This window comes from Pinus tabuliformis, chromosome 7 (assembly GCF_031772625.1).
Source record: "Pinus tabuliformis cultivar Carrire ecotype Pingquan chromosome 7, CPIR1, whole genome shotgun sequence".
Classification (NCBI taxonomy): domain Eukaryota; kingdom Viridiplantae; phylum Streptophyta; class Pinopsida; order Pinales; family Pinaceae; genus Pinus; species Pinus tabuliformis.
The window spans coordinates 803,141,700-803,161,279 of NC_142293.1; the positions used below are offsets into that span (position 1 = coordinate 803,141,700).

Consider the following 19,580-nt stretch of genomic DNA (forward strand, 5'->3'; position numbering starts at 1 on the left):
GTAATACTCTGCTTAAAGACACAATAAAACAAGGCCACCACTGAGAGCTGGACCGGAGATGTAGCCCTCGAGAATAGGGTGAACTCCTTATTAAAAATTCTTGTGTCTTTGTGTTGCTTACTGTGTTTCTCTGTTGTCTTTCCACTTATTTTCTGTGTATTGGCAATCTGATCGATCCATTGTTTCAATAACAAAGAAAACACACACCAGCACATGACTTTGTAATACCTTTTGTTTAATAAATTTTCAAACTGAGGTCACTCATAGGGTGATTATTAGATCAAGTGGTATCAGAGCTCTAGGCCGTAAGGTTAGATAAGCTTGTGTTGGTTTAGCTGTGAATGCTCACTAGATCAAAGTTCAAATTAGGAGAAGGAGAGTTGGTGGAAACTAATCTTAAAATTGGGAGAGTCTATTCTCGGAAGACGATGTTAGAGGAAGGTTCTATAGGGCTAGACCCTCAATTCATAGAAAGTTTCCTAGCTATAAAGTCTATGGTAAAAGAAATGTATATGGATTTTAGAAAGCATAGGGATGAAGATTCATCAGGCTCTAAACAAGATAAAGAAAAAGATGAGTCTCATTTCCATGACCACTCCAAAGGAAAGGGGAAAGAGGAAAGCTTTCTCACACCTCCTAATAGCCCTGTGCATAATAAGAAAGCATCTTTCATTAAGTTAGATGTTAAATTTGATTTGCCTATATATGATGGAGAGCTAAATGCTGAAAAGTTGGACAATTGGATAAGACAAATTGATGTGTATTGCAGGGTACAAAACATAGAGTCAGACAAGAGTAAGATTCAACTGGCAAGCCTACGCCTAGGAGGCACTGCCTTGGTTTGGTGGGAAGGTAGAACCCAAGCTGATATGAAGAAGCATGGTAAGACCATCTCTGTCTGGAGTGAATTTGTTGCTGCAATAAAAAAGCAGTTCTATCCATTGGCCTACATGCAATAAGCCATGATGAGTTGGCAAACTCTTCGGCAGTTGAAAGGGCAAAGTGTACAAGGCTATACTCAAGAGTTCAAAAAGAGACTCACCAGAGACTCTTTTGAAGTACATTGGTGGTCTACACAGCTACATGAGGCATACCATCCTCATGTTTAATCCCACTAGTATAGATGAGGTATCTGTACAAGCTACTCATCTAGAAGCTAGAGGAAAGAATGGAAATCCAGAAGTTGGGGGACCATCCCAACCCACTGTAAGCAAGAGCAAGGAAAAAAGGAAGTAGAAGTGGAAAGCAAGGAAGGCTAACACTGCACAAAAAGGCAAAGCTTCATGCATTCACTGTAAAAAGGAGGGGCATGATGATGAGCACTATTGGATTCTGCATCCAGAGCTAGACCTAAGAAGTCCGAGGGCAAGAAGAAGAAGACTGCTGCAGCTATTTAGAAAGATTTGGGGTCAGACTCGGGAGATGAAACAATCATTGCAGCCACATGTATAAAAAGTAAGAATTCTGAAGCATCTACTAGTAATTTTGCTCAATCTGTTATTGATGAGGAACATGAGAGAAAAAGACATGAGGTTTTCCATATTCGAGTTGTTTCCAAAAATCAAAAGATTGATACTTTGTTTGATAGTGGCTCATAAACAAAGTGTCTCATAAGTAAATTTGATTTCTGAAGCAATTGTAAAGAAATTGGGATTAGCAACTACACCTCATAAGAAGCCATAACTATTAGGATGGTTGAATGATAAAGCACAACTACAAGTGACTAGACAGTGCAAACTCAAGTTTTCTTTTGGGTCAGCATCTGTAGATGATGTTGAGTTAGATGTAATTCCTTTAGATATATGTGGAATTGTTTTAGGAAGTCCCTACTTGTATGATAGAAAAGCTATTTTCTATAGAGCTGAGAACAAGTATCTACTTGTTAAAGATGGAATCGAATACTTTGTAAGGGCTCATAAGCTCAAGAATAACTATACTCTCATCAACTTAGGACAGATGAAAAGAATGATAAATTCATGCAAACAGTTCTTACTAATGGTTGTAAAGGAAAAGAAATTTGATAAAACCAATGTATTTGGGGGTTGTAATGCTGATCAGCAAGCTGATATAGAAAAGATTGTTTCAGAGTATGATGTCTTATTTCAAGAACCTAAAGGTCTGCCACCCAAAAAGGGAATAGTACATGATATTATTTTGCAGCAAGATGTTCCTTTGCCTAACATTGGGATGTACAGGTTGTCTACTTTAGAGAATGCTGAAATCAAGAAGCAGGTGCAGGAGTTGCTCGAGAAAGGGTTCATCCGGCCTAGCACATCACCATGTGGGTCACCCATCGTCTTGGTGAGAAAGAAAGATGGCTCGTGGAGAATGTGCATTGACTACTGAGCACTAAATAAGATAAGAATAAAAAATCGTTATCCCCTTCCTCGCATAGATGATCTTTTAGATCAATTGAAGGAAGCTGTTTATTTCACCAAGCTGGATTTGCACAGTGGATACCATCAGGTCAGAGTTGCAGAGCAAGATGCATGGAAGACTGCTTTCAAAACAAAGCAAGGATTGTATGAATGGCTGGTTATGCCTTTTGGCCTAACTAATGCTCCTGCTACTTTCATGAGATTAATGAATGATGTACTCAGACCTTTTCTTGATGATTTTGTTATTGTGTATCTGGATGACATTCTGATTTTTAGTAAAATGTGGGAAGAACATTTAAAGCATGTTAAGCAGACATTAGATGTTTTGAGAAGAGAAAAACTTTATGTTAAACTCTCCAAATGTGAATTTGGCAAAACCTCTCTAAATTATTTGGGTCACATAGTAGGGGGAGGTAAATTGAAAATAGATCCCTCTAAAGTGGCAGTCATTGTAAACTGGCCTAAACCCCAGTCTGCTACAGAAGTGAGAAGCTTCTTAGGAGCAGCACAATATTGGAGGAAGTTCATTTCAAATTTTTCCTCAATTGCAGCTCCCTTACATGCTTTGACAGGATTGAACAAGGTGTTCCAGTGGGGAGGAAAACAGCAGAAAGCCTTCGACACCTTGAAAGAAAAGATTAGTACAGCACCTGTACTAGCACTGCCAGATCTACAAAGACCATTTGAGATCCAAACTGATGCCAGTGACTATGCCATGGGAGCAGTGTTGACACAGCACGGTAAACCCATATGTTATCATTCTGAGACTTTTAATCCTGCAGTAGTTAACTATCCTACCTATGATAAAGAATTGTATGCATTAGTTCAGAGTGTGAAAAAGTGGAAACATTACTTAATGGGCAAAGAAACAGTAATACACACTGATCATCAGCCACTTCAATATCTACACTCCCAAACTAAGTTGCAACAATCAAGACATTACAGATGGATGGGTTTTCTACAACAGTTTCATTTAGTCATCAGATATAAAAAGGGCATACATAACAAGGTTGCAGATATGTTATCGAGACCCATTATAAATGCATCTACCATACTTAAGCATAATTTTGTGCTGCATGAAAGCTACATAGAACAATATGCTCAGGACATGGACTTTCAAGATGTATATGCAACTTTGAGTCAAGGCAAAAGAGTAGAAGAATTGGACTATCATGTGAAGGACCGACTCTTATATCATTGTGGGAAACTCTGCATTCCACAAACTGAGAGAGTAAAGATAATTAGGGAAGCCCACACTTCTCTGATATCAGGTCACTTTGGGGTAAGTAAAACAGTTGCACAGCTGCAAAGGTTCTGCTATTGGCCGAAAATGAATGAAATAGTTTCTAGATATGTAAAGGGGTGTGCTATGTGTGCAAAAAGCAAGCCCAGCAACAGAAAACTAGGCTTATACACTCCATTACCAGTTCCTTCTCACCCTTGGGAAAGCATTTCCATGGATTTTGTTGGAGGACTGCCCAAATCTAGGAAAGGTCATGATTATCTGTATGTTGTTGTGGATAGATTCAGCAAAATGTGTATTTTGATACCCTGTAGTAAACAGATTACAGCTAAACAAACTGCAAAATTATTCTTTGAACATGTATGGGTTCATTTTGGATTACCCACTTCTATTGTATCTGATCGAGACACCCGATTTGTGGGGAAGTTTTGGTCAAGTCTGTGGGAACTAATGGACACCAAGTTAAATAAAAGCACAGCTTTTCATCCACAAACAGATGGCCAGACAGAAGTAGTTAACAGGACGGTGATCTAGTTACTAAGAGGATATTGCAGCAAACACCCTAAGCTTTGGGATGAACACTTGTGTTATGTGCAGCATGCTTACAATAGAGCCAAACACTCTTCTACACAGAGATCTCCTTTTGAGACCTGCTTTGGTTTCGTACCGAGGTCTCCTTTGGATTTTGTCTTTGGTAAAGATACCATGGTTGATAGACACAATGATGTGGACAAGGCAACTAGGTTCATTGAACAGATCCAGGAGATCCACCAGGCAGTACAGGAACAGCTGGAAAAGAGCCAGGCCAAGTACAAGGCTAGGCATGATAAGCATCGGATGGAGCATAGTTTTCAAGTTGGAGACCAAGTCTGGCTGTATATCAACAAGGACAGGATGCAAGGTGAAGGTAAAAAGCTAAAACCTATCAAGTATGGACCCTTCAGGATACTTGAGAAGGTTGGTGAAAATGCCTTCCGCCTTGAGCTGCCAGCTTACATGCACATCTACTCAGTCGTAAATGTAGACTATTTGAGGTTGTTTGAACCTTCAATGATTGAGGACCCTGAAGAGCAGAGTCAATTACCTTCTGTTGACGACCTGCTACCTGAATATCTTAATGAGTTGCAGGAAGATACAGTGCTAGACAGGAAGGTAAGGACGACGTGCAGTGGACAAGTGGAATACCTCAGGATTGGGCTTAAAGGTTCGAAGCCAAGCAGTGCGAAGTGGATTGAGATTGGACAAGTGAGACAGCAGTTTCCTCACTTAGTCGATGCTTGAAGAAAACCAACTTTTGGTGGTCCAAAAGCTTTTTCAGTGAGAAGGCCGTGATCCGAATTGGATCCAAAAAAGACTGTCGAGAACCTTGACTATATCGAGTTGAACAAATCCTTGAAAATTCAAAAACAGCGATAAAAAACACCTTGAACCAGTGGCAATGGCCACCAATGTAGAACGATGAGGACCTCGGTCAAAGCGCGCTGACCAAGGCCCATGGAGATTGCACAGGAGGTCAAAGCAGCCCCTGGGAGCCCCGGATCGGGAAAAGGAGGCGATTTTGATGCGCGATTATGGGCAAACAGGGCCAAAGTGGAAGAGCCTTAAGCACTCGGTTGTGTTGGGAACTGGAGAACCGCGGGCGGAGAGGCAAAAAAAAAGCACTAAGGACAAAGGCGGGACCTGCGCTCTGGAAAATCGACGGTATTGATCGGGGCGCCCTTGAACGGTAAGAGGTTTTGGAGGAGAGCGGAGCGATCCCACTCAACGATCGACGCGTGGCAGCGGAGGTGAGAGAAAAACCGTCGTTGATCGCGCGCTATCGGTCGAGCAAGTCAACCGCGCTCGATGTGCATATGACGTTGGATCTGGAGGAGCCCAGATTGGATGGCTAAGATTGCGCCTGATGGAGGAAGCGGAATCGACAGGGGATTAAGCCGAGTTCTAAAGAGATTTGGAGTCCGTTTGACCGCCACAGTGGAGAAAGAACGCATACACGACGTAGCGGAAGAAACGAACCGACGGAGCGTGCTGGCACCAGTTAGATGGAGACACGTGGCCACTACTGAGCATTCGTGCTGATGCCGAACAAGGAATTCCAAGCGCAGCTGCAGAAGGTGAATCGCCGCAGGCGGGAGAGGAACCGAACAGGCATAGGGATTGAATGACTAAAGCCATGAACAGAGACAGTCGAGCACAAGAGAGGAGAGAGAGACAAAGAGAAGAGAAGAGTTAATTGGAAACCCGAATTGAGAGGAGTCCAAGCAACTAAGGGAGACAGTGAACACAGAGAGCAGTAAAGCCAAGCAGAGGAGACAGAGGGCCGAGCTGACCACAGGCAGCATCGAGCACCAGAGAGCTTGAAGATTCAAGCCTTCCCATAGAGGAATCTGTCCGGATCGAGCATCACAGTTGGCTCTTTCCACTGTAGACCAAGGGTCACAGAGCTGGTAGGACGAACAAGAGTCTGTGTACTCCAAGTGGCTTGGGGAATCCAAGAACCACCCTGCCAAGCAAACCTGCTTCAGGAGAACTCGCATTGAGTCCCTGTATGTGTAATACTCTGCTTAAAGACACAATAAAACAAGGCCACCATTGAGAGCTGGACCGGAGATGTAGCCCTCGAGAATAGGGTGAACTCCTTATTAAAAATTCTTGTGTCTTTGTGTTGCTTACTGTGTTTCTCTGCTGTCTTTCCACTTATTTTCTGTGTATTGGCAATCTGATCGATCTGTTGTTTCAATAACACAGAACACACACACCAGCACATGAGTCTGTAATACCTTTTGTTTAATAAATTTTCAAACTGAGGTCACTCATAGGGTGATTATCAGATCATGCCCCCTCCACCTACCTACAAGTTAGTGAGAAAAGCCTTCAACCCCACAAGGTGTGGTTGGTGGCAGGGAACTCAGAGAAGGGGCTGTCAAACTAATCCCGACTCTCTCTGTTTGAGCTATCTCCTAGGTTAGGTAAGGGGGGTGTTCTCTAATGAAAAGTTAAGTTAAAAGTGATATGGGATTCTAAGAGAATTGTCAGAGTTAAATAGATTACTTCTTTAAGATTTATAAGCAAACACTGATATGAGCAATAACCATCAATGCATAAGATAAGCATGAAATACATAAACAACCAGTGTCCTCAAAGTATTTCTTTTTAAGAAATGAAATTGTATTTTCTTAAAATTGTTAATTTTAGGCAACAATGGTATGTTCAATGCTTTAGAGCAATTTTACTTCAATTTCTCTATTAGCCCATTATCAATATTCAGATTAGCAATCACATCATCATGATAGTAAAATGCAGATAGAACATAAACATAAACAGTAGAAGACAAGCCAAGACAAGAGGACACAATATGTGGCACCAACCAAGGACAAACCCCAATGTGGGGAAACCCTTGATCAAATTTTCTTTTAGTCTTCAATAGTTCAGCAGAGAGAGAGATAGTACAATTTACAAATCCGATAATTTATAATAGCAGCAAAAGAGCCCTAACCAGAAATGTCAACGCTGGTCAACAGGGTAGATTTTACCCTCAGCAAATTGGTCAACTTCAGTGAACTTCAGCCTCCAAACAGTGAGATAAAACAACCCTCAAAACAGTGAAATTCATTCCAGTCAAAGTTTGGTCAAACAACCCACCTACGGTCAACCCTAGTTGCAGTCAACGCTGGTCAACAATGAACATTTAGCCTCGATTTATGTGCCTAGAAATGCAGCCTGCCCGAACAGAGATAGCCCTCACAAAAAATGCAGTCAAAGGAGGTCAATGTATGCTGGTCAAAACTTGGTCAAACTATCCAGAAATTCGGTCTCTTGAAATTTCAGTCTCCTGAAATTTTGAATGTGTGTAGAGAGAGAGAGGCCTAGAAATTCTTACCCAATGAATGAGGAGAGAGAGGTGTGAAGATGAGTGTGTTCAAATGAGGCTAAGGCATCATGTATTTATAGCAAATGTTGAACATGAATAGACGTGACTGTTGGGCTTCTGAGCCTACATAAGTTTGATGGCCGACTTTGGCAATTTGTCCATAATCAAAATAAATTCATAACTTCATTTGTACATGTCAGAATCGGATGATCTTTAGATCAATCCTACACCTCTTAGTGAGAGGAATCCAAGAAAAATATCAGCTGTCATAAATAAGATGACTCATGTGAAGTTTGGCCCTAGTTGCCAATTTTAACACTCCCTCTCAACTAAGGAGAACTCCATCTACTAATCCATCTGCAAATTTGTACTATCTTTGCCATCAATGCACTGCTCTGCTCTATTGAACTATGAAGAAGAAGAAGTGATTGAGAATGTATCATACCATTCTCTACTGACTCGAAGTTAGTCCCAATCAAAGGAGAGTGTGTCATACCACTCTTATTGACCTGAAGTCAGTTCCAATCAAAAGAGAGTGTCTCATACCACTCTTACTGACCCGAAGTCAGTGCCAATTGGTTCCAGATCAATATCAGTCATCCTAGCATAGGGAGTACAGTAGTACACGATGTGTCTATTGATAGTACTATGGTCCCTATCCTCATTTCCCTACTCATTGGCTAAATGATAGGTACTTTCCATGAGTCCTGGACTGCATGGGTAGGATGTCTCAGCAAGATAAAGATGAACCACTCATTCTGCCTACATGTCGCCAAGAGGTATCACAGGGGAAGGTTGAACCACTCAGCCTGTATACAGCAAACCACTAGGGGAAGGTTGAACCACTCACCCTATGTTTGCTCATCACTCCACGAAGTACCCCAAGCCCCCCGGAGCTCCCAGAGCTCAATGTCCATCTCATACAGGACCCTCATAAGAGGGTCTCTCCACGAGTCAAAGTCATTCTCAGAAAGCCAAGAACTTGACCTTCCCTAGGGGCTTTGTCAGAATATTAGCGACCTACTCATCCGTCCCAATGTGATGGAGCCTTATTGCTTCTCGTTGTACCATATCCCGGATAAAGTGGTACTTGATATCTATATGCTTGGAGCGACCATGAAACACAAGATTATTTGATAATCGGATCCCACTCTGGTTGTCGCAGAGGATCATGGTGGTATCCAGCGCATGTCCAAACAGCTCACTAAAGAGCTTCCTCAACCAGACAGCTTCACAAGAGGTCATACTTGCAGCTATGTATTTGGCCTCGGCGGTGCTCAATGCAACTGATTTCTGCTTCCTGCTCATCCAGGTTATCGAGGCAGAACCCAAAGAAAAACAACATCTAGAAGTGCTCTTGCAATCCACCACACTGTCAGCCCAATCAACATTAGAATAACCATGCTGCCTCACATTTCCGATAGTGTATCTCAGTCCATGAGTGATTGTGCCCCGAAGATATCTTAGAAGATTCTTGGCGGCAATCCAATGTATATGATGAGGCTCAACCATGTATTGGCTCAATGTGTTAACTGCAAAACATATGTCTGGACCAGAGTTCACCAAGAACATCAGTGCTCCTATGAGTTGACGATACTCAGAAGCATTTCCCAATTCAAGTCTAGCGACACTACCACATAACTTCTTAAAGTTAATTTCCATCGGAGTAGTCACGGGCTTGCAATGCACCATCCCAAATTTTTCCAATAACTTCACAACATATTTTCCTTGAGAGAGGAAAATTTCACCTGGCTTTTGCCAGACCTCCAACCCTAGGAAATATTGCTTCGGTCCTAGGTCCTTCATCTCAAATTCAGAAGCCAACTCCCTCTTACATTTTTGAATGAGAGGGTCTTCACTTCCATTAGCTCCATGCTTGATTTTGTAGAGCCACTTAGAGGTGACAATCGATTTGTCCTGGGGTCTAGGGACCACATCCCAGACATCATTCTTCATAATTGACTCGTATTCTTCAATCATAGCATCCTTCCATACTTTATGCTTCACGGCTTCTTCGAATGATGAAGGCTCATTTTGAATAATAATGCTCATGGCAGTCAAATATCCTTGATACCTGTTCGGCTTCTTGCTTTCACGGAAAGTCCCCCTTGGTGCAATGTGTCTCTCGACATCTTCGAGAGTCTCCCTAAGCCATGAGGGTCCCCTTTTGGAGGAGGAGGGTTCATGAGGAGGAGGATCAACAGGATCGATAGGTTCATCAACACTAAGCATCGTTTCGTCTTCTTTTGCACCCTGATTTCTGGTTTCAGCTTCTTTGTCCTTCCTTAGGATAGGAAGGTTGTTGATCTTCCTAAGGGCCATATCTTCATCGAAGGTGACATCATGACTTATCTCAACTTCCTTTTGACCAGCCACATAAATTCTATATCCTTAGAATTTTCACTATAGCCCACAAACATTCCTTTCTTCCCAGATGCACCCAATTTGCTTCTTTTCTCTTTCTACACATGAAAATATACAATAATTCTAAAATGAAAGACATTGGGTTTCTTACCAGTGAACATTTATTCGAGAGTCTTGGAGTCCAATGCAGATGAGGGCATCGGTTTTGAACATACACGACGATATTTGCAGCTTCAACCCATAGGAACTTCAAAAGGCCTTGATCATGAACCATGGCACAAACTGCTTCTACAATAGAGCGATTCTTCCTTTTAGACACACCATTATGCTCAGGAGTGTATGGCATTGTAGACTCCCTCTTAATGCTAACTTCTCTGCAATAATCTTGGAATTCGTTGGATTCGTACTTGGTCCCATTATCAGTCCTCAATATCTGGATTTTCTTCTTGAATTGGTTTTCAATCAAGGCTTTGAAGTGTCGGAAACAGGTGAATGCTTCATCTTTCTTCTTCAAGAAGTAGATCCAGGTCTTGCGAGAATAATCAACCGTAAAGGTGAGATAATATAAGTATCCTCCCAAAGAGTTTACGGGCATCATATCAGATATGTCAGAGTGGATCAATTGCAATATATTTATGGTCTTGCTATTAATTGAGGGGAATGGTGCCCTTGTAAGTTTTCCTTTGACACATCCCAGACATACACCTTCATGCTCTACTTTGAACTTGTGCATACCTGTCACCATCTGTCTCACATTGGGTAGGGCCTTATAATGAAGATGCGCAAACCTCCGATGCCATGGTTCAGATTGTAGAGATGTGTCGGAAGACATGGCTCCCAATGGACTTGCTCCAAATTGATACAAAGTGTCAACCTTGAACCCAAGAGAAAAAGTATCTTTAAAATTTCTTTTTCAAACATGTACCTTTCCATCGATGAATGCCACCTTGAATCCTTTGTCCTCCATGGCTAAAATGGACACTGGGTTCTTCTTGAGATCAGGTACATATAGTATTTCTTGCAAATGAATAGTGTTATCTTGATTCAATTGAAGGGTAACATTCCCTACTCCCTTCACGGGATAGGAGGCATCGTCTCCAAGGATGATCTCCAAGTTTGTCTCCTTTTCTATCAGATTAGAGAGGGCTTCCTTGTATCCGGTGAAGTGCCTTGAGGCACCACTATCAATCAACCAATTTCCCAAAGTATTCGGAGGAGAGGCAGTGGAGAGGGCCGATATAAGATAGTACTCTTTTTGCTTATTGTTAACAAAATTTGATTCTTCATACCTGGAGTTCCTTGATTTCTTGGAGGGTTGACCATTTTCTTGATGTCTTGCATTCCTTTTTCCTTTGCCATTGGACCTACCATTCCTTTGATCGTTGTTGTTGAAGTTGCCCCTGGAATGATTGTGATCGTCATCATGCGATGTGTCCCTTCTATTTGGACACTCCCTTGTATAGTGGCCAAACTTATTGCAAACAAAGCACCTGCCCTTCCTTCCTCCCTTAGGTCCAGTGTTTCCATGGAAATGACCTTTAGACCCTGCATTATTTCTCCTTTTGGCATGAGCAGAGAATGTAATGGGGTTGCTTCTATTAGAAGGCATTTCTTGCTCCACCTTTCTTGTTTCTTCTTGAATGCATCTCGACATCAATTCTTCAAACCCTGAAATTCGATCATTGTTGAGGACGATGGTTCTAAATACATACCACTTAGGTGGGAGTCCTCCAAGGGTGGTGAGAGTAAGTTCCCTGTCAGGAATGACTTCTCCAATCAAGAGTAGATCATTCTTGGTGTCAGTAATCTTCAAGAAATAGTATTGAATATCCTTGTCCTTACCATTCTTAATATCCTTCAACTTATTCTTGAGAAATAAAATTTGATTAGCATTACTAACCTTGAACATGTCGACCAACTTGTCGTAGATCTCCTTGGAAGTCTTCAATTCGGAGATGTAGGCCACCAGATGCTTGTCAATGGAATCCCTGATAATCTTGTTTGCTTTGACTTCAACTCTATTGTACTTGGTCTTCGCAGCAGCCAGTGCATTTGAAGGAGGTTCAGGGATTTTACCTTGTACATAGTCCATCACTTATTTTTCTTCCTAGGTCAAATCAAGAGGCATCTTCCATCCATGATAGTCAGATTTATCATGAAGCTAACCCATTGAACCTTTTGTCCTTGTCCAACTGTTTTTGGGGATTGCTCTTTCACCCTTGCTTGGGCTTTGTCTTCACCTCAGCTTCGATACCATGTTAATTTTAGGCAGCAATGGTATGTTCTATGCTTTAGAACAATTTTACTTCAATTTATTTATTAGCTCAGTATCAATATTCAGATTAGTAATCACATCAACATGATAGTAAAATGCAGATAGAACATAAACATAAACAGTAGAAGACAAGCCAAGACAAGAGGATGCAAGATGTGGCACCAACCAGGGACAAACCCCAATGTGGGGAAACGCTTGATCAAATCTTCTTTTAGTCTTCAATAGTTCAGCACATAGAGATATAGTACAATAATCAATTTACAAATCTCATAATTTATAGCAGCAGAAAAAGAGCTCTAACCAGAAAAGTCAACGCTGGTCAACAGGGCAGATTTGACCCTCAACAAATCGGTGAACTTCAATCAACTTCAGCCTCCAAACAAGATAAAACAACCCTCAAAACAGTGAAATTTAGGCCAGTCAAAGTTAGGTCAAATAGCCCACTTGCGGTTAGCCCTCGCTGCAGTGAACGCTGGTCAACAGTCAACATTTAGCCTCGATTTCTGTGTCCAGAAATGTGGCCTGCCCAAACAGAGATAGCCCTTAGAAAAACGAAGTCAAAGGAGGTCAATGCACGCTGGTCAACGCTTGGTGACACTGTCCAGAAATTCGGTCTCTTGAAATTTCGGCCTTTTGAAATTTTGCTCTCCAGAAATTTCGGCCTCTTGAAATTTCAGATGTGTGGAGAGAGAGAGGCCTAGAAATTTGTACCCAATCAATGAGGGGAGAGAGAGAAAAGTGTGAAGATGAGTGTGTCCAAATGAGGCTAAGGCATCATGTATTTATAGCAAACGTTGAGGATGAATAGACATGATTGTTGGGTTTCTGAGCCTACATAAGTTCGCTGGCCTACCTTGACAATTTGTCCATAATCAAAATAAATTCATAACTTCATTTGTACATGTTGAAATCGGATGATCTTTAGATCAATCCTACACCTTTCAGAGAGAGAAATCCAAGAAAAATATCAACTGTCATAAATAAGATGACCCATGTGGAGTTTGGCCCTAGTTTCCAATTTTAACAAAAATGAAGTAAAAAGCTAAAGTAATCTTGAAAAATGAAACAATAAATTGTTAGCACAAGATATTATAAATGTTTTTAAGATGAATAGGTCTACAAATCAAAGCATAGAAACTATCTTGCTCAAAATGATACAATTAGAAATCTACTTGTGAGAATGAGATGACAAAATAACTCAAATGTTAGACCAAGATGACAACATGCAATTAAGTTTGCAATCCAAAATAATAATACTTGAAAGTGAAATCAACCATTTATGACAATATGCAATTAAACCAAAAGATAAACCAATTTCCAAGTACAAGAAAATTAAATTTATTGCAAAATTAAAAGAGATTACATTGTTTGCATTCAAAGTGCCTCTTGAAATAAGATTTGCATGTGAAACTTTAAACCATCAAGATAGCAAGAAATTTGACAACTTTGTAAACAAAGCAAATGTGATGGAATGTTGTTCTTGGTTTATTTTATTAATTAGTGCTAAGGCAAAGTTAGAATTGAGTTGTAGTCCTCAGACCTTATCCTTGCCCAAATATTTGGATGTCTCAATGAGTAGTCAATAGAGGTAGAGTCCCTAAAAGTCTATTCAACCAACCTAAGTTGGAGGGAAGTTTTACTGATGCTTGGGGCATGTAAGTAAATTAAACAAAACACATGGAGATTAAGTTCAACTTGAAATGTACTTGCTTGACATGAAGTAGAATGTTACTTTATGGAGAAAATTTGTCCAAATACTTTATGCATGTAAGATGTGTTTAATGGTGAAACATAAGTAAACTTGGAACCATGTTCAAGCCAAATAACATCAAGTAAAAAGGTTTTGCATGCAAACAATTTGAACTTATTATAAATTTAAAACATGTAATAAATTAAGCTAAAGTGCATGCAAAATGAGTGTGATGCATGTTGTGTTAATTTCCCAATTAGATGATATGTATGCAAAATGAAATAAGACAACAAAGTCAAACCACCAAGCCTCTCCAAAAGGTGGAGAGATAGGGATACTAATGGGTAAAACCCACGCTCCAAAAATTAGAAATTTTATTAGTTGTTACAAGAAGGAAAAGACAATAAAGTCTTCTCTAAAATCCAAAGAAAGTCTTTTAACAAATTGGCATCAAACCATAGACCTTTCATTCCTGAAAATTTCTGCAATTTGAGGCCCACAAAGGCTCAGCGAAATGCATTTTTTTTTTTGAAGAAGAGAAGATAAGTCTCCTCTATGGCCACGACCAAGAGAGAGAAAGAGATGGCCAAAATGAACTCTGTCTCCCTCAAGAAGAACACGACCTTGTCCAAGATGAATTCGGTCTAAAGGTGGAAGTAATCACTAAATTTGAGCCTTAAGGTCTTGCATGCAAACTTGTAAGTAGTTTTCTGATAAAGAATCCCGCAAGTAGTTGCAAGAGAACAAATTAGAAACAATCTACAACAACAATGTTAGCTCAAGAAACTACAAAGTATATTACAAAAAATAATCTACAAGAGGCTAGGACAAAGAGTATGTGCAAGCTCTCATCTTTGACTAACCATGACTTAGCTCTTTGAAATAGTTAGATATTGATAAATGAAGTACAATACGTAAAAAATAAAATTATTTCAAGTTTAATATTTTGATGCAAGAAATAAAAGCTTTAAAAAACTTGGAAGAATCCCTGCAAGACACAAATAAGATATAGATGAGACTTTAGAGTTCAACACATGCGAGTTCTCCTTGAATATTTCTCAAGAATCGGTTGATTCCTTCGAGAATTTCCCTTCATGCTTGAAAAACTTGACCAAACACTGATTCCTCTACAAAACTTCACCACAAATCATTAAATCGACATGAAATTAAATAAGTGTAGTGGAAAGAATTCCTAGAGATATATCTATTATCCACTAGAAGATTTTTTTTTCCTAAAACAAATAAGTAATTCTTATGCAAATATGAGATAGCTACATACTAACATAACTTGAAACAAGCATGGAAGAAACAATGACATGAGGAAAACTAACATAACTTGAAACAAGCATGTAAGAAACAATGACATGAGGAAATAATTAGAAGCATAACAAGAAGTCAAGAATTTACCACATATGCAGGGAGAAGAACACCATTACGCTTTACCCCAAAGACTGTTGTATTATATTGTGAGTAGTGAATACAATCCCGCAGAGTCTCATCAAGCAAGCTCGTATTACATGGTACAATATGAGAGTCATAGCCTCATTATATACAGAGTTGGGAGCAAATCCCAAGGAAGAATGCATGTGAGAACTAAACTTGGAGCAAATCCCAAGAAAGAGCAAGTCGAGTTCCAAGTGGAGATGATAGAGACACCAAGGGAAATCGTGTTTCTCATGTGGCACTCAAAGAAAATCGATTTCTCTATATGGCGTAGTAAATATATCCATGAGTGAACCAAAGCAATGAGATAACTCCCGTCAAGCCAAATCAAACTCGAGCCAAGTGTTGCCACCTCAGATGATGATCCCAAAAATGCTTTGCTTAGATCCCTAAGCACTGTGTGATCTCCTCCAAGTGAAACTCGTAATCCTCCATGTGAAGTGCTAAGTGTTGAAGCACTAGAGCTAACAGTGAGAGAAGGCCCACGAAATCCTTAGTTCTAAGTATTCCATAGAATATTCCTTTAGTGCATGAGTTCTTCTAATAGTTTCGATTTTCCACATGTGCAACTGTTGTTTTATCTCTGGGAAATTCGATTTTGACAAATAATGTTGTATTTATGATGCAATGTGCTCAATCATCCTCCACATGTCCGTTGACTCAAACTCTTTGACTTAGGATAATTTCCAAGTCATTTCCATGTCATTCTGTCACATGGAATAATTTATTTATCTCTATTTTATTTAATTCTAGCCTAATTAAATGCCACAATTTCCACAAAATTTAGGAAATGTGGGTTTTGAGGGTCCAAAACACATTATCAACCTTTCAAAGTGTGTTAAAGTAGAAAGTTGAGAGTGAGAGGTATAATTTTTATTACTCATACCCCATACTTCTCTAGACTACACTTATTACAATTTAAATATAATTTTATTTGTAATTTTAGACCTACGTGAAATCCAAAAAAATAAAAAATGACTACCTAGACCCTATGAAACCGGATTCGTCTCCCAGGCCCTACGTGTCCCGAATCTGGCGAATCGGGCTTGATTTGAACGGATTCGTGTCCAAAAATCGGGACACGTCGTGTCTGATTGGGACATTTCGAATTCGGAACGTGTTCTGATTAGGACACTTCGAATCCAGAATGTGTCCTGATCAGGACATGTTCTGGATTCTGGAACGTGTCTTGATTTTCAAACACGAACGCAGAAATCGAGAACCCGCACAACGTTGTAAAGGCGTATTTCCCCATTCTATTTGCATATTCACTTGTTTAGTTTGTTGTGGGTATTAGGGAGCAAGGAAAAAAAGGTGTGGGAGCATTTTCAAGGAGATTCAAGCAATAGGCAAGTGCTAGACCCTGTCAGATTTGATGATGGTGATGCTCTAGAGGGGTCATCCTCCACACCAGCAGATGCAGAGATGACTTTGGATACAGAGGAGGAGGATGCAGCAGACGAGAGCAATGGTGACCATGATGATGAGGACAATGATGATGAGGACAATGATGATGACTATGAAGATTGATGACTCATGAGTCATGAGCTACCTACTGCCTTGAGGCTTGTAGACTTGTAGTTGTAGTTGTTTTGTATTTGTTATTTCTATTTGCCATTGGCATTGCACTACCTATGTAAACAATAACACATTTTGATTTTGATGACTTAATGAGAAAACTACAATATCTTTATCCTACTATCTTGTCTTTTTCCTATTGGATCATTGATGAATTGAATATGTATGATAAATTTATAAGTTATCATTTATCATTTATGTCACAATTGTATTTGTAATTTTGTATGCATAATGTTACTTTGTAAAATCGACATCTAGATGAAGATCTATGTTTGAATCAATGAATTTGTATCATGAATGAGAATTTCTGTGAGCAATATCTATTTTTTTAATATATATATATATATATATATCCGAACGTGTTTGTATCCGACACTCGAATCTCCGTATCCGTCGAATCACGAATCTCCATGTCAGGTGACTTAGCTTAGACCTAACCAAATTCCACGAAATTTTTTGTGTGATCTAGTATGGTAATATACATCGACTCTAGACACTAAGATGTGTTAGGACCTCAACTTTCAAACCGTCACCTTGGCTTTGGAGTAAAAAGTGAGTGAAAAAACCCAGAAAATTATCTGCCTTTGAAAAAGAAGGGATAATTAACCAGATTAAAAAAAACACTCCAAAGTGTACTCGTTTGCTGATAGAGTCCCAACATCCTAGGTCTGTTACAGACTCAAAACTCATCATTACTAATATCACTTATTACAATTCCCCGCAGGATGTGGAATCTGGGTATAAGAATAGATTATGATAAACAAAAGTAGAGTTAAAAGTTAAAACGTTGTGTTGACTAATGATATCTGATGGTACAAATGTCCTTTTGTACATCCTTGGGCATGGACTTTTCATATAATCATCAGGTGCCACTCCAATGGTCAACAAGTTCCAAATATTTTATTCTTTAAGTGCTTCATCAAACAGTCACGACAAATCATATCTATATCTGAACCAAAATTCAAGTAAACTTGGAGACACCATATGTTGAAAGCCAACATTGTATGCGAAATTTTCATTGAACACCATGCGGCGAGTTATTCTTGCTCAATCATACTTACCATTTTCAGGTTATGCCTTCAAAGTTCAGTTTGTTACTTCCAGTGTGATGATTTAAGCAAAACCATATTTAGTTATATCAAAGCACCAGATATCATTCTGCCTGGGTATTCAAAACTTTGTTTCATATGATTTGTTTTAAGCTTATGGTACGATGACTTCTTCTGAAGTCTTACGATGCTGATTAGTTGAATCATTTTGGTGCAGAAATTGGGAGCTCCTGGCCCCTTGGACAGGAGCCAGAATTACAGTCCCAACAAAATTTGTAGTTGGAGAGAAAGACATGGTATACACTACACCTGGTATGAAGAACTTTGTTCATGGAGGAGGCTTGAAGAAATTTGTCCCCTTTCTAGAGGAAGTGGTTGTTATTGAAGATGGTCATCACTTCATCCAGCAAGAGAAAGCAAATGAAATTTCTGATCATATTCTCAAATTCTTCGGAAGAATTTCATCCCTGTGAGTTTGAATTCATTGATAGTCAACTGTTGAAGGCACAGGAAAGTTGCCTGGATGTATATTTTTTATATTAATTGGATTACAGATTCTTAATGCTTATTTATGAAAATTTAACTATTACCAGACAACTTTAACAAGCTGATGTTAAAAGAACATAAAATGCTGGATATTGAAGGATGTGCACAATGTTAATATGGTTATGTTGAGCTCCATGTTTTCATATTTTCATCTTGTTCTTATCAACTACATCATGCTTCTAATTTTCTTAGGCACAAGTGATTGCCCCAAGGCTGACATATGTCAGTCGAATTATTTTCACTGTTTGCAAGCTGTTTAGAGACAATCTTGGAGACCTGAAATATCTTCTGATCAATGAAATCAATGAAGAAAAGAAAAGGACAATTGAGGTGATTTCGATGCCTAACAATATGTAAGGGTGAATATCTTCTACTACAATACAGCACATATGTGGGTGGCAGTTTTCCTCAAAACTGAATAAATAAGGATTGTTAGGCATCAAGTATCCGTAGGTTAAAACATATTTCAAAATTGAGACAACTACATTCGTTCTTCCCCTTTGTCTTCACACTGTCAAGCTTTTTTCAGCCAGATATTGCTTGTCCTAAACTCGATGGCACCTTGGCAAATACTAAGCTGTAGTAACCCTAAATGTGAGGGTCTCAAGTTATCCAAATGAGGTTGCTATTTAATCTAGTAAACGTTGTAATGATGGGATATGCTACTCACCGGGGAAAATTGAACTACAGTAACATTAGTCAGAAGTACACAGAACAGATAGCTAGAGATAAACTTTGGGAGAGAGAACGAGAGGTAAGATAAACCAAGTAAATAAGAAAGTCTACGGGATCTAATCGGATGTTTTTCTCTATCCAAAATTTCAAGAATGTATAGGATAACTTACCATGGACCTAGACAGGTATTTGTAGAATTACCACAGTAAGTCTCAACGACCACTCCAATGACACTTGTCATGTATGATTTCAATAACTCCGGTATAGTTAATCATGAATGATTTCCATGCAATATCGTCGAGATTTAGGACTAACAGAATAGGGCTTGTGAAGGATCACATCAACCCTTATGCTTCTTTAAATAGGGGCTTGTGTCTTTGTTTTGTATCAAACCCATTAGAGCTATATAGTGTTGAGTTGAGAATTTTTGATTTTTTAATCTTTCCAAATTAAACTTATATGCGGAAG

At 39.4% G+C, this 19,580-nt stretch overlaps 1 protein-coding gene across 1 annotated transcript in view; it reads left to right on the forward strand.

Annotated features, from left to right (window-relative positions):
- The window catches only part of LOC149249996 (epoxide hydrolase 1-like), a 215,540-nt gene extending 196,974 nt beyond the window's left edge, over positions 1–18,566 (forward strand). Inside the window, exon 5 of the mRNA XM_089458879.1 lies at positions 18,109–18,566. Coding sequence (XP_089315005.1) covers positions 18,109–18,364 — 256 coding nt within the window. The 3' untranslated portion in view covers positions 18,365–18,566. The remainder of the gene's footprint in view (positions 1–18,108) is intronic.
- The last annotated feature ends 1,014 nt before the right edge of the window (positions 18,567–19,580 follow it).